Below are 13,920 nucleotides of genomic sequence, written 5' to 3' on the forward strand. Positions count from 1 at the left end.
TACAAGGGAGGATATGGCCATCACTCCCTGAGAGATGCCTTGCTAATATGCTGGTTCCACATCTTACTCTACACTTATACATCTACTCCTCAAAACTTGCTCAGATTACGACAAGGAGGGGTATGTTATCTTCATAGCACCGTTGTGGCCAAGACAAGTGTGGTCCTCCAACCTCCTTCACCTCGCCATAACATCCCCTCTCCATCTTCCCCTTGGGGAAAATCTCCTGTCACTGACCTCAGGCTCCCTGAACCATCCCAATCCCTCAACTCTGAAGGCTCAGTTCCTAACATTCAGTCGGTTCTCTTGTCTAGCAGAAAGCCCACTACTTGCAAGACTTAACTGCAAAAGTGGAAATGTTTCCATTCCTTGTGCTTTCACCACTCTTTGCAAGCCTCAGAAGCCCCACTTTCAAGAATCCTAAATTACCTGTCGGACTAAAAGACACAAGATCTGTCAATGATCTCAGAGTACTTGTAGTCGCTATCATGGCCTTCCATTCACCTACTGAAGGGGCTTCAGTCTTTGCACACTCAACCATGGTTAGATTCCTTAAGGGTTTACACAATTTATTTCCTCCTATCTGAAACTTTGCTCCCACATAGGACCTTCATTTTGTAGTCAATACCTTTTGAGCCAATGGCTATGTGCTTCCTCTTATACCTCTCCCTCGAGACTTTATTTCCAATAGCCATCACAATGGCCAGAAGAATGGGGAACTCAGGGCATACATGGCAGACCTGCCACACACTATCTTCTACCATGACAGAGCCATGCTACCTCCCTCCCCTTGCTTCTTTCCCAGTCTCATCAGAATTTCATATCCATCAGAAGATTAGTCTTCTGGTATTTTATCCTCGAGGGAGGAAGCTAGTCCATATACACTAGACTTCAGGAGGACTCTTGCCTTCTAGCTCAACAATACTAAGTTTTTTAGGTCCTTTTCCAGAATCTTTATATCCTTTGCCAAATGAACAGCAAATTTCCACTTGAAGACTGTCCAAGTGGGATTGTGGTTGTATCTTGACCTGCTATAAAGTTACTAGGATACACACATCCCATAGAGGACAGCCCATTTCACTAAGGCTCAATCCACATCTTTAGCCCTTCTGAAGGATGTTCCCATAGCAGAAATCTGCAGGACTGCAACTTGGTCCTTCATTCAACATTCACCAAGCATTACTTCAATCTTACCTGCTTCCAGGGCTGACACAACTTTGATAACAGAGTCCTCCAAACTATCTTGGATTTACCTCCTCAGCACCCCACTCCACACTGGGTTACTACTTCAGAGTCTCCTACAGTGGAGCACTTATAACACCATACACTTGAAGGAGAATGAGAGGTTACTTACTATACAATAAATTGAGTTCCACAGATACAGTCCAAGCAGCCGGTCATAATGCAGGGGTTGCCTCCAAGCTTAGTGCATCAATTCCATCATTAGAAAATAGGACTTTTTGCCCTGGCTGCATTCCTAGCAACCCCATCCATCACACCAGGCCTTACCCCTGCCCTGTGCACTCTGTGCCAACAGCAACCATCCTGCCTCTGCTGAGAGACTGAGTAACTCTCTGAAAATACCCTGCTTACATGCTGGGTTTTCCTTCATTATCTTAGGTGGATGCCTCATTTCCACATACAAATTAGGCATAGACGGTCCGTCTACAAGACTATATGGCAGGAATATTTGCATAGCTGGTTCTGAAAACTCCTGAGCTGTTTGAGTGCTCCGGCCCTTCTAGAGCCTCAAGTGATAAGCAACTAAACCAACTGACTGTATACAATAGTACTGTGTTATAAAAGTGAATAGAGTGAGGTCTTTTCTGAAAGCTAATGACATATTGGTGATCAATATCATTGTGAAATACTGTATATGGATTAACACTATGTAAGGAATTATGGAGTCATTGTATAGTTTATCCAGACAGTAGGGAATGTCACACCTATCCACCTGTCTCATACATAAATTAAGCATTGAGGAATCAGAAACAATGGATGCCCCATTAACATAGTAATCATATAGGGCAGAGGTGGGCAAACTATGACCCACAGGCCACATCCGGCCCGCAAGACTGTCCTGCCCAGCCTGTGAGCTCCCAGCCGGGGAGGCTAACCCCAACCCCTCTCCCGCTGTCCCCCCCTCCCACAGCCACGCCATCGCGCAGGCAGCGCTCTGGGCAGCGGGGTGGCACACTCCTGCCGAGCAACGCGGCTGCCAGACATGCTATTCTGAGCGGCATGGAAGGGGACCAGGGGGTTGGATAAGGGGTGGAGGGTCCCAGTGGGCAGTCAGGGGACAGTGAGCAGGGGGCGGTTGGATGGGGCGGAGGTTCGGGGGGCGGACAGGGGATGGGGGAGTTGGATAAGCGTGAGTCCTGGGGGGCCTGTCAGGGGGTGGGGGTGTGGATAGGAGTCAGGGGACAAGGAAAGGTTGGATAGGCAGGGTCCCAGGGGGCCTGTCAAGGGGAAGGGGTGTGGATAGGGGTCAGAGCAGTCAGGGGAATGGGAGCAGGGGGGTTGGATGTAGGTGGGATCCCAGGGGGTGGTTAGGGGCAGGAGTATGGATAGGGGTCGGGGCAGTCTGGAGAAAGGGGTAAAAAATGAGGTGGCAAAGTTTGCAGATGATACTAAACTGCTCAAGATAGTTAAGACCAAAGCAGACTGTGAAGAACTTCAAAAAGATCTCACAAAACTAAGTGATTGGGCAACAAAATGGCAAATGAAATTTAATGTGGCTAAATGTCAAGTAATGCACATTTGGAAAAATAACCCCAACTGTACATACAATATGATGGGGGTTAATTTAGCTACAACTAATCAGGAAAAAGATCTCGGCGTCATCATGGATAGTTCTCTGAAGACGTCCACGCAGTGTGCAGCGGCAGTCAAAAAAGCAAACAGGATGTTAGGAATCATTAAAAAGGGGATAGAGAATAAGATGGAGAATATCTTATTGCCCTTATATAAATCCATGGTACGCCCACATCTTGAATACTGTGTACAGATGTAGTCTCCTCATTTCAAAAAAGATATACAGGCACTAGAAAAGGTTCAGAGAAGGGCAACTAAAATGGATTAGGGGTTTGGAACGGGTCCCATATGAGGAGAGATTAAAGAGGCTAGGACTTTTCAGCTTGGAAAAGAGGAGACTAAGGGGGGATATGATAGAGGTACATAAAATCATGAGTGATGTGGAGAAAGTGAATAAGGAAAAGTTATTTACTTGTTCCCATAATATAAGAACTAGGGGCCACCGAATGAAATTAATGGACAGCAGGTTTAAAACAAATAAAAGGAAGTTCTTCACACAGCACACAGTCAACTTGTGGAACTCCTTGCCTGAGGAGGTTGTGAAGGCTAGGACTATAACAGCGTTTAAAAGAGAACTGGATAAATTCATGGAGGTTAAGTCCATTAATGGCTATTTGCCAGGATGGGTAAGGAATGATGTCCCTAGACTCTTTGTCAGAGGGTGGTGATGGATGGCAGGAGAGAGATCACTTGATCATTACCTGTTAGGTTCCCTCCCTCTGGGGCACCTGGCATTGGCCACTGTCGCTAGACACGATGCTGGGCTGGATGGACCTTTGGTCTGATCCAGTATGGCCATTCTTATGTTCAGACACGGGACAGGGAGCAGGGGGGATTGGATAGACATAGGGTCCTGGGGGGCCTGTCAAGGGGCGGGGGTGCGGATAGGGGTCAGACCACTCAGGGCACTGGGAGCAGGGCAGTTGGATAGGGGGTGGAGTCCCAGGGGCGGTTATGGGTGGAGGTCCTGGGAGGAGATGGTTAGGGGACAAGGAGCAGAGGGGTTGGATGGGTCAGGAGTTCTGAGGGGGACAGTCAGGGGGTGGGAAGTGGGAGGGGTCAGATAGGGGGCGGGGGTCAGGCTGTTTGGGGAGGCACAGCCTTCCCTACCCAGTCCTCCATACAGTTTTGCAACCTGAATGTGGTCCTCAGGCCAAAAAGTTTGCCCACCCAATATAGGGGGATGGGAAGCCCACAGGAAAGGAAGAACAGCATGAGGTCATCCTGCCTCTTGAAACAAAGTCATTGAGCTTTGGGAGATATAAGCAAGGACAAAAACCATTTTTGGCATCCATCACTAGACAGACACAAGCTGCAAGTTGTGTAAGATGAGTTCCTCAACCAAGCAGGAGATCGAAGTCTCCGGAATCGAATATGTGTGTGAAACATGCTGTCATAACTATAAAGGGAAGGGTAACAGCCCTCCTGTGTACAGTACTATAAAATCCCTCCTGGCCAGAGACTCCAAAATCCTTTTACCTGTAAAGGGTTAAGAAGCTCAGATAACCTGGCTGACACCTGACCCAAAGGACCAATAACGGGACAAGATACTTTCAAATCTTGGTGGGGGGAAGGCTTTTGTTTTTGTGCTCTTTGTTTTGGGGGTGGTTCGCTCTTGGGATTAAGAGGGACCAGACATCAATCCAGGCTCTCCAAATCTTTCTGAACAAGTCTCTCATATTTCAAACTTGTAAGTAAACAGCCAGGCAAGGCGTGTTAGTTTTTATCTTTGTTTTCTCAACTTGTAAATGTACCTTTTTGCTAGAGTGTTTATCTCTGTTTGCTGTAACTTTGAACCTAAAGCTAGAGGGGATTCCTCTGGACTCTTTAAGTTTGATTACCCTGTAAAGTTAGTTTCCATCCTGATTTTACAGAGATGATTTTTACCTTTTTCTTTAATTAAAAGCCTTCTTTTTAAGAACTTGATTGATTTTTCCTTGTTTTAGATCCAAGGGGGTTGGATCTTGATCCACCAGGAGTTGGTGGGAGAAAGGAGGGGGGATGGTAAATTTCTCCTCGTTTTAAGATCCAAGGGGTTTGGATCTGTATTCACCAGGGAATTGGTGAAGAGTCTCTCAAGGCTACCCAGGGAAAGGAATTAGCACTTTGGGAGTGGTGGCAGCGGACCAAATCTAAGCTGGTAGTTAAGCTTAGAAGTTTCATGCAGGCCCCCACATTTGTACCCTAAAGTTCAGAGTGGGGAAGCAGCCTTGACACATGCCTAGGTAAAGATCTTTCATCTAAGATGAAGAAATTAGTACCTTGTTGTACCTTGACAACAAGAGAAATTAGGAGGTCCTGACTGAGGGAAAGACAGCCATTGCTGGTAAACTGGTGAGAGAAACCATCTTGAATAAAGCCGGCTATATTAAATTTTAGACAGAAACATATTCTGTTTTACTTGTAACTATCTTTGTTCTTTATACCTGAACTCACTTAATCCTATGTATATTTTGTTAATAAATTCACTTCATTTTTACCATAAACAACAGTGCCGTGTTTAAAGGGAAGGATATATTTACACCCAGTTAGGTTAATAAGATTTGTGATATGTTTTTGTGTCTTTAGAGGAACAAATTTTATTATTCCTCTTAGTGCTGGACATTGGAGAACACATGGTTTTGGGAAAAATCCAGAACTGGGAGAGTGTTGTGAATGTGCTTGCTAGAAATCCTGGACTCTTTCCTTCTTGAGAGCAAAATATAGGACATTTCCTGTTTTGAACTGATACAATTAAGTCTTATCTGGGGAAGCCCTCACTTTTAAAAAATCTGGTTTAGTATTGAATTTTTTAATTCCCATTCATAGGATGTGCATTTTCCTGCTTAGTGAATCTGCTAGACCATTTTTCTCTCTAGGGAGTTAAAGAGTTCTCAGATTGGTGTGATTCTGAATGCACAATACCCAAAGCTTTATGGCTTTTTGTCAAAGAAGGCCTCATCTTGTGCCATCCCGTCTAAGTAATAGGTAGCTGTGGAATTGTCTGTGAGAACTTGAAGAATTCTTTATGATAGGTAGAAATGCTTTGCAAACTAATGTCACTGCCCTTAGTTCTGGTACATTTATGTGAATTGTGGATTCTAGATGAGACCAGAGGCCATGAGCCTGAATATGATATAAATGTTTTCCTCAGCCCAGGACCAGCTCCAGGCGCCAGTGGAGGAAGCACGTGCCTGGGGCAGCACATGCTAAGGGGTGGAATTCCCTCCATTCTTGAGGCAGCACAGTCCGGGCGGCTTTTTTTTTTTTTTTTTTTTGCTTGGGGCGGCAAAAAAAGGTAGAGCCGGCCCTGCCCTAGCCCATCTTGGAGACATTTATTATCAAAGTTTTAGACACAAATCAGAGGGTATATGGAATTTCCACACCTACAGTTCCCTCTATCATATCCCATTCCATTGAGGATAGAATTTGATCTGGAATCAGCACTTTCATTGGCATATCAGGGATTGCTGGTCTGTAAACAGACTTGACCCACACTTGAAATGGAGTGATATGTAACTTGGCAAATGGGGTTACAAACAGGGCCGGCTCTAGGCACCAGCAGAGGAAGCATGTGCTTGGGGCGGCACATTTTAAGGGGCGGCACATTCTGGCCGTCCTTTTTTTTTGCTTGGGGCGGCAAAACAGCTAGAGCCGGCCCTAGTTACAAATGTACATAAACCCAGATGACCAAGAAGTATGAGGCGCCTCTTTATTATTGTTTGAGAGTAAGTGCGGAGTGGAAAATCAATTTTTTTTTTTTTTTAATTTGAAAACCACATGGTGGGAGGAATGCACTCGTTGCTATTGAGACTAAGAGAGCACCAATGAACTCGGGACTGTGATGGAATCAGATTTCACTTTTTAAAGTTAATCCTCAAATCTAGGGATGGAAATAAATGAATCACTTTCTTTACTGCCACTACGATCTGTGTTCACAACTTCTCCCTTACGTAGATGATTGGCTTGTGTGGGGGAATATACAACCCTTGTATATGCACAGATGGGCTGCAATTACTGATAGGCACTTTCTATACACCCTCAGTGCTGATGAAATTCCGAACTGCACAATTGTGAATTGGTACTGACTCCCCAGAGCCATAAAACAAATATTGTGTATGTGTAAGCATCCTGTAAGTCAAGTGTAATGGACTAATCCATGGGATCCTGTGTAGGGATGACCGAAGCGAGAGTTACCCTGTGGAACTTGGCATATCAGATGAATTTGTTGAAGTTCCTGAAATCTAGAATCTGACATAAGCCACCTTTCTTTTTTGGTATGAAAAATAGTGAGAATAGAAACCTTTTCCAATATACTCCTGAGGGACTCATTCTATTCCTCTGAATTTGGCCAGTTTATCTCCTGATGCTTGGCATTCTCAGAGTGGTCCCTGAAAAGAGACCAGGAAGGAGAGTGGCAAGGAGGAGGGATTGAAATTGAACAGCAGAATCATCCCTAGTCACTTGAAGGACCCATTGCTCTGTGGTGACTGCCATCCAAGTCTCCAGGAAATAAGATAGATGGGAACCAAAGGGTGAAGTAAAGGATATACAACACTTTTATAAATTAGTCCAAGATCCTCGACCATCACATCAAATTTGATGTTTTTGTGTCTGATCCGACTGATTACTTACAGAAGAGGATAGTGGAGCTGACTTCTTTCAACATTTAGCCTTCCTTCTACAGATTGTTTAGAAGGTCTCTGCTGTTGTGAATATGAATAAGGAGGATATTGAGTGTTCCTATATCTGAGTGAAGCTTGAGGACAAAAGTATTTCTTTTTGAAAGGAGGAGTGTATAAATCCAATGATCTGAATGTGGCTCTCAAATCTTTTAATGAACACAGAGATTCATCAGCCTTGGTACAGAATAGATTTGAACCACTGACTGACAAATATTCAATAATCGCTTGCACTACTTTTGGTAAAGCTGACAGATAACACACCATGCCACATCTATGGAACACAACACAAACAATGACACATTCTCTCCGTCCTTCCTCGTGTCTCTTTATTACAGGACCCAGGTTTTTGGCCCATTCCCAGTTGCTATTGCAAGTTTCAGGGAGCAAAATTAAGGTTGAATTACAGTGGTAGCCTGTCGTATCTTAATATTTCATATCCTCATATGAGTGTTGACTACATGTATTGTGATGCACTAAGCCCTGATCTACACTGCAGAGTTAGATTGACATAAGGCAGCCTACAGAGACCCAACTCTGTAAGCATCTACACTAAAATGCAGCTCACACCGATGTAATTCGCCCACAATACAGAGTTAATAACTCCACCTCAGTGATAGGCGTAGTACTTAAGCCGATGTAGTTAGGTCGATGCAGTGTCAGTATAGACACACTGTTGCTTACATTGACTGTTGCTTGCCTTTCAGAAGCCGTCCCACAATGCCCCACACTGACAGTTAAATTGGTGCAAGCGTTCCTGGTGAGGATGTGCATTGCCAACACAAGGAGCGTAGTGGGGACATGCAAAAGCAGTTTAATTTCTGTGGTGGCTGTACATCAATTTAACGGAGGTCAACTTAATTTTGTAGTTTAGACTTGCCCTGAATGAGCACTCGAATCAACAGCATTTAATACATCTAGAAGAGAGGTTTTGGCAATAAGCTGCCCTTATTCACAAGTAGCTTTAAACTCACCTCTACATTCCGAAGGTAACCTGTGCTTAAACTCTCAGTCTATCCCATTGCAGATAATCATATTTTGCTATGCTGATCTGTAAAACCCAGGAAGAATAAATCCCCCCCCAACCAAATGCATTGTCTTGGGTTTTCTCTTTAAGGGTAGATTTCCCAGACTCTTTTGATGACTCATTGGATGCAGCAACCACCAGTGATGATGGAGCCAGATGAGCATAAAAATACACAAATCCTTTAGATGGCACCTGATATCTACAATCTGTGCATTTTGCATTAGCTGAAATGGAAGCTGGGGAAGCCCAAATATCTTTGTCTGGATCCAGTATCCCTTCATTAATAGGAAATGCAGCCCAGCTTCAGGATGCTGGCTGTAGAGTATCAAAAAGTTTATATGCTTGTTCCTCAACTGTCTCCAAAGGAACTTCTAGTATTTTTGCCATATGCTTTTCTGAAAGGTGGTAAAATCATCAGCTGAAGTCTGTGAAATGGTTTTTATAAGGCAAGGAAGAAAAATGAAGTACAGGATCAGAAGGACTGTCCTGATGGGCTGGTATTTCATCATCACTTGAAATCTGTTGTTCCTCTGCATCTTGAACTTGACCAGTAGAGTTATTAGAATTAAAAATGTTTACAGCAGGTGGCTCACAAATAGATCCTGTATATTGTGGGAGAACTTGTCCTTGAAATTGTGATTATTGAGGCCATGAAGGCCAAGGTTGTGGACTATAGGAGAAAGGGATGTTTGGCCAGTTTGGAGGGAACCAAGCAGCAGAGTTAGAATTAGCATCCTCAGGACTATTAGGAGGCTCTTTTCCATATGCCTCCCTAGACTTAATTTCTTTCCATCCATGTGATTTCCCTTTTTGTGGAGGGCTTCTGTCAGAGTCTGCAGAGGAATCAGGGACTTTGGAGGAAGAAACCTCTAATGCAGAAGCCATGGCAGGAGATTGAATGATTTGAGTGGTACTCAAATCCTTAATTGCACTGACATACTGGTTCAAAGACATTTTCATTAGAGGTACCCTCAATTCTTTTTGAAGAGAGGATCTGTCTGGCACTGAGATCGGGGAAACCTCCCAGACTGGTGACTGAGGTTCTGGAGTGACCCTGAAGTTTGGTGAAGATACAAAAGAAGCTTTTGGAGCTGAAAATGTAGTTGTAAAAGGTCCCTGTAGCGAGGATGCTGTAGGTGCCTCTCTTTGCTTTGAAGCTTCCGCTGCAGCTGCAGCTGCTGGTGCCGAGCAGGCTTTGATCAAGGCTGACAAGGGAAGCTCTGCAGAAGACTGTCCTGAGCACTATGATTCTGAGAGGCAGTGCTGCTGAAGATGGTGCTGAAGAGGAGGAACGCAGATGATTCTTCTTTCCTGGAGATATTTCAGCTGAAGGGGGTAGTTTCTCTATCAGCTCTGTGCTGCAGTGCAGCATGGCAGGTCCTAGTCCCTCTTTTTCCCACACCAGGAAGAGCTCGTCTGCACTAGCCGCTCTGCAATCCCCAGCACTAGTGGCTCCTTTGAAGACTCCTGGCAGCAGAGACAGAGCTCAGTGCTGGGAAACAGAATCAGAGACACTCAGTCCTTGGATAGCAAAGGTCCCTGACTCTCTGGAGAACCTTCCTGAGTCTTTTTTGTCTACTTAATTGCTCCAGAATTAGGTGTCACATTTCTGGTGACAGGAGCATTGGAGAGAGACTTGTGAAAACAGAAGCCTCTGAGTCTGAAGTAGCTTTCATGGAGCGTTCCATCAGAAAAAGCTTCAGTCTGGACTCTCTCTCCTTTTGTGTGCACTTCTTGAAGGACTTGCAAATCTCACATGTAGTGAGATGTTCCTCACCCAGACAGTACAGATATCTGTCATGGGAGTCAGTTATAAGAATTACCTTTATGCGAACACAAGCACATGCAGGATGCATGCAAGACTCCTACTGGATACTACTAATGAAAATGCTTCAAACTCCTGTGCTGGGGCACATGGAAACTAAGTGGGATCCATGTGCAGGAACTTAGAGAACAAGGTTAAAAATTCTAATTACCAGCCTGAATTTGTTCATGGCCAATTTATATCCATTTGGTTTTGTGCCAACATTGTCCTTTAGCTTAAATAGCTCTTCATCCTCCCTGGTATTGCCCCCACCCCCACCCGGATGTATTTATAGAGAGCCATCATATACCCTTTCAGACTTCTTTTTGCTAGATTAAACAAGCCAAGCTCTTTCCAGTTACTCTTTAACATGAATGACCCAAAATGTACACAGTATTCCAAATGATGTCTTACCAGTGCCTTGTACAATAGCATTAGTACTTCCCTATCTCTACTGGAAATGCCTCGTCTGACACATTTTAGGATAGCATTTGCCTTTTTCAGTTGCACCACACTGGTAGCTCAGTCATCCTGCGATCAACCTACACAACCAGGTTTCTCTCCTCTTCTGTTGCTTTCAACTGATGAGTCCCCAGCTTGTAGCAGAAATTATTATTATTAGACCCGAAGTGACCTTGCACTTTGTATTATTGAATATCATCCCATTTCTTTCACTACAGTCTTCAAGGTCATCCAGATCTGCCTGTATAATATTGCAATCTCCTTCTCTATTATGCTGCCAGCTTCGTTTCATCAGCACGCTCCTGCTTTTTATGCCAATGTCATTAACAAAAATATTAAATAAGTCTGATCTCCCCTTTAGCCAGTTCCTATCTTACAATTCGTGTACTGATCCCCATCTTCCCTAATTTAATTATTAATTTCCCATGTGGCACCTTATCAAATATTTTACTGAAGTTCAAGTATATAAAATTCATTGCACTTCTACAAAAACAGTTATTTTGATTTTAGTTTCCCTGAACTAGTCACCTGACAATCAGTTAATAATTCCATCTGTTTTATTGTTGTTTCTCCCAGTTATCAATTTTAATAATTTGGTTGGTGTTCTTTTAGCAATTTTATCTAAAAATTACTTCACACTCAGATACCCGTTTCCACCCCATAGTACTACAGTTAGGTATTTAAATCAACTGGATTATGCTGGCTGCAGTCACAGATGTACACTTTGTTGACAGCAGAGGCTGTGTAACCCACCATGGCCTGTTTACTTCTTTCCTCTAATCACCTCTCTGCCCCCCACCTTTTTTTTTTACCTGCAGGAGGCCCTTTGTGTTCCTGTACTGCTTTATAGCAGACATGCTTGTAGTCTGATGTCACAGGGTTGGTAGTGGAAAACATTACCAATTGTTCCCTTTCTTTGTGGATTTTAATTTCATTTTCTCAGTGCCATACATACAACAAATAAACCTTATACACATGAAAATTAAAAAGTGAAAAATCACACAATTGAAGCAATGCCAACATCTTCACGCATGGCACCTCTATCTGTGTTACAGACCAGGACATGGTGATTATGTCTAGTGGTTGGAGCAGGAGTATGTAGTCAGGAATTGGAGCTCAGGGTCGGAGCTGGAGTTGGAGGCTAGGAATTGGAGCTCAGGGTCAGAACCAGAGTCAAAAGTCAAATGCCAGAGTAAAAAAAGACAGGAATCGGAGCCGAGTGTCAAAAGCCTGTTACTTGAAGCAAAGCAAGACTGGGGAAAGACCAGATCAGGGGTGGAACAAGGTGGGAGCAAGACTGGGAACAAGCAGGTGCAGGAGCTACCACAGCTGTGGGCGAATCCTTTGAGCAGCCACTGGACTTAAGAGCCTGTCTGCCGGTTCTTTCCACCACTCAGGCAGTGAAGCCAATCAGGCAGCCTACTACAGGCTGGCAGCACTTGTTAGGTTGCCCAGAGACTGGATCTGAGGTAGGTCCTGATTCCTGACAATCCGCACCATCACACCCCACAGGAACAAGGCACCAGTCCCATACACACAAAGCACTGAACATACCACTCAGTGTGCTATTTAAATTCCCCAAATGCACAAATCTGCATGTTGAAGTGCAGTAATTTGCATACCTTGTTTATTTTCAATTAGCCATCACTAATTTCCACTGTTATATTAATTTACTTTCTGTCACAAAGAGCAATAGAAAGTTGTGATAAAAGTAACAGTAGATTGAGCAATGTCAGGATACTTTAGCACATTTTACACCTTTCATTAAATCCAACTTTAATTAGACAAACAATTAAGTTTCTACCCACCAAGTGTTATTACACCCACATATGAGAATGCAATCTCACCCAAAGCATTTTGCGTAAAACCAGCTGCGCTGGAGAGAACATCACAGGAAGTGAAGCTATGGAACCCAAGAGCAAATTCCTCAAGACTCTGCATTCAGGATGGTTCCCAATGCTTCAAGAACCCCACCATCAGCACCATTAAAGGGAGCATACTGGGAGTTTTGCCTAACAAATATGATGGGTGCTGTAATGCAGGGACAGACCCAATAGGCCAGGATCCAGAGATGATGCACCGTTCCCAGACCGTTGTCCTGCCCAAATCTCAACTATACCAAAGTCTGACTGGATCCAAAGGCATGATTCTCTATTGGAGCCCTTTCTGTCTGTGCCGAACAATGATAGAAAGCCAATGGACTCAAGGGACATTCCTTCCCTGTCTCCATCACAGAAGATCAGACAATGAGGTTTTGGAATCTGTTTGGACTCATGACTTCTAAGGAGGAAGCAATTTCAGGACTGTTGGCTAAATAAAGAATCTGTTAATTAAAAGTAATCATATAATACCAGATAAAACCATTCTCTCAAAATTTATTGCTACATAATACTTAAGCAAATTAAAATTAAAAGAAATGTTCATAGTGCTAAGTTTAAGTTCTCCACTTTAACTAAGGAATAGATGTATTTAGAACACTTCCCCGTGTCACAAAAGTGGCTTCATTTTGTAGCCAATTCTTCATCATATTCACAGTGGAATGTTCGCATGCTTCTTCCAGGGATTAGATTGCGTTTTGCTAGCCAGCACTTCCAGATCACGGCAAATGCGGATTCGAGTGGTAGAAGGTTCAATGATATCATCAACAAACCCTGTTTAATTTACCAAAAACAAATTACACACAAACACTATTGCCTCCCAACCACAATATATCTAGTTGTAATTAGTGACTGCATAGTTTTGATGTTGCAAAGCAAACAATTCATGTATTAGAGAACTGCATGCAATGGTTAATTTGTAACTTAACTTGCAAGAGAAGCATTTGAGTTAAACTGACAAAGTTGACAATGTGTTTCAGTAACTTAAAAAGCTTTGCATAAACTTTATCATCAAATAAGTAAACATTAGAAAGCCAAGAAATTTAGACTTACAGTGAGTCTCAATTCAAGAATAACTGTAAATTTCATTGGGAAATTCTATATGTATAGTCTCCTGCAGTTCAAATCAAGTCAGTTCAGTTTACAAATGACAAGATGTATTTTCTGTCAATTCTGCAAATTCAACCTGGCATCTGATAGCGAAATTCTGTTTTTTTTCTGGCTCAAGCCCCAACAATAAACACTGCAGTGAAAACATTTAACACTTCTGTTGAT

General features: G+C 43.3%; 1 protein-coding gene across 1 annotated transcript in view; it reads right to left on the reverse strand.

The window, feature by feature from the left end:
• Positions 1 to 12,378: 12,378 nt before the first annotated feature.
• PCCB (propionyl-CoA carboxylase subunit beta) overlaps positions 12,379 to 13,920 on the reverse strand; it is a 70,088-nt gene continuing 68,546 nt past the window's right edge. The window contains 1 exon segment of the mRNA XM_034781028.1: positions 12,379 to 13,419. Within this exon segment, the coding sequence (XP_034636919.1) occupies positions 13,298 to 13,419 (122 nt within the window). The 3' untranslated portion in view covers positions 12,379 to 13,297.

The sequence above is a fragment of the Trachemys scripta genome, chromosome 9, assembly GCF_013100865.1.
Source record: "Trachemys scripta elegans isolate TJP31775 chromosome 9, CAS_Tse_1.0, whole genome shotgun sequence".
NCBI lineage: Eukaryota > Metazoa > Chordata > Testudines > Emydidae > Trachemys > Trachemys scripta.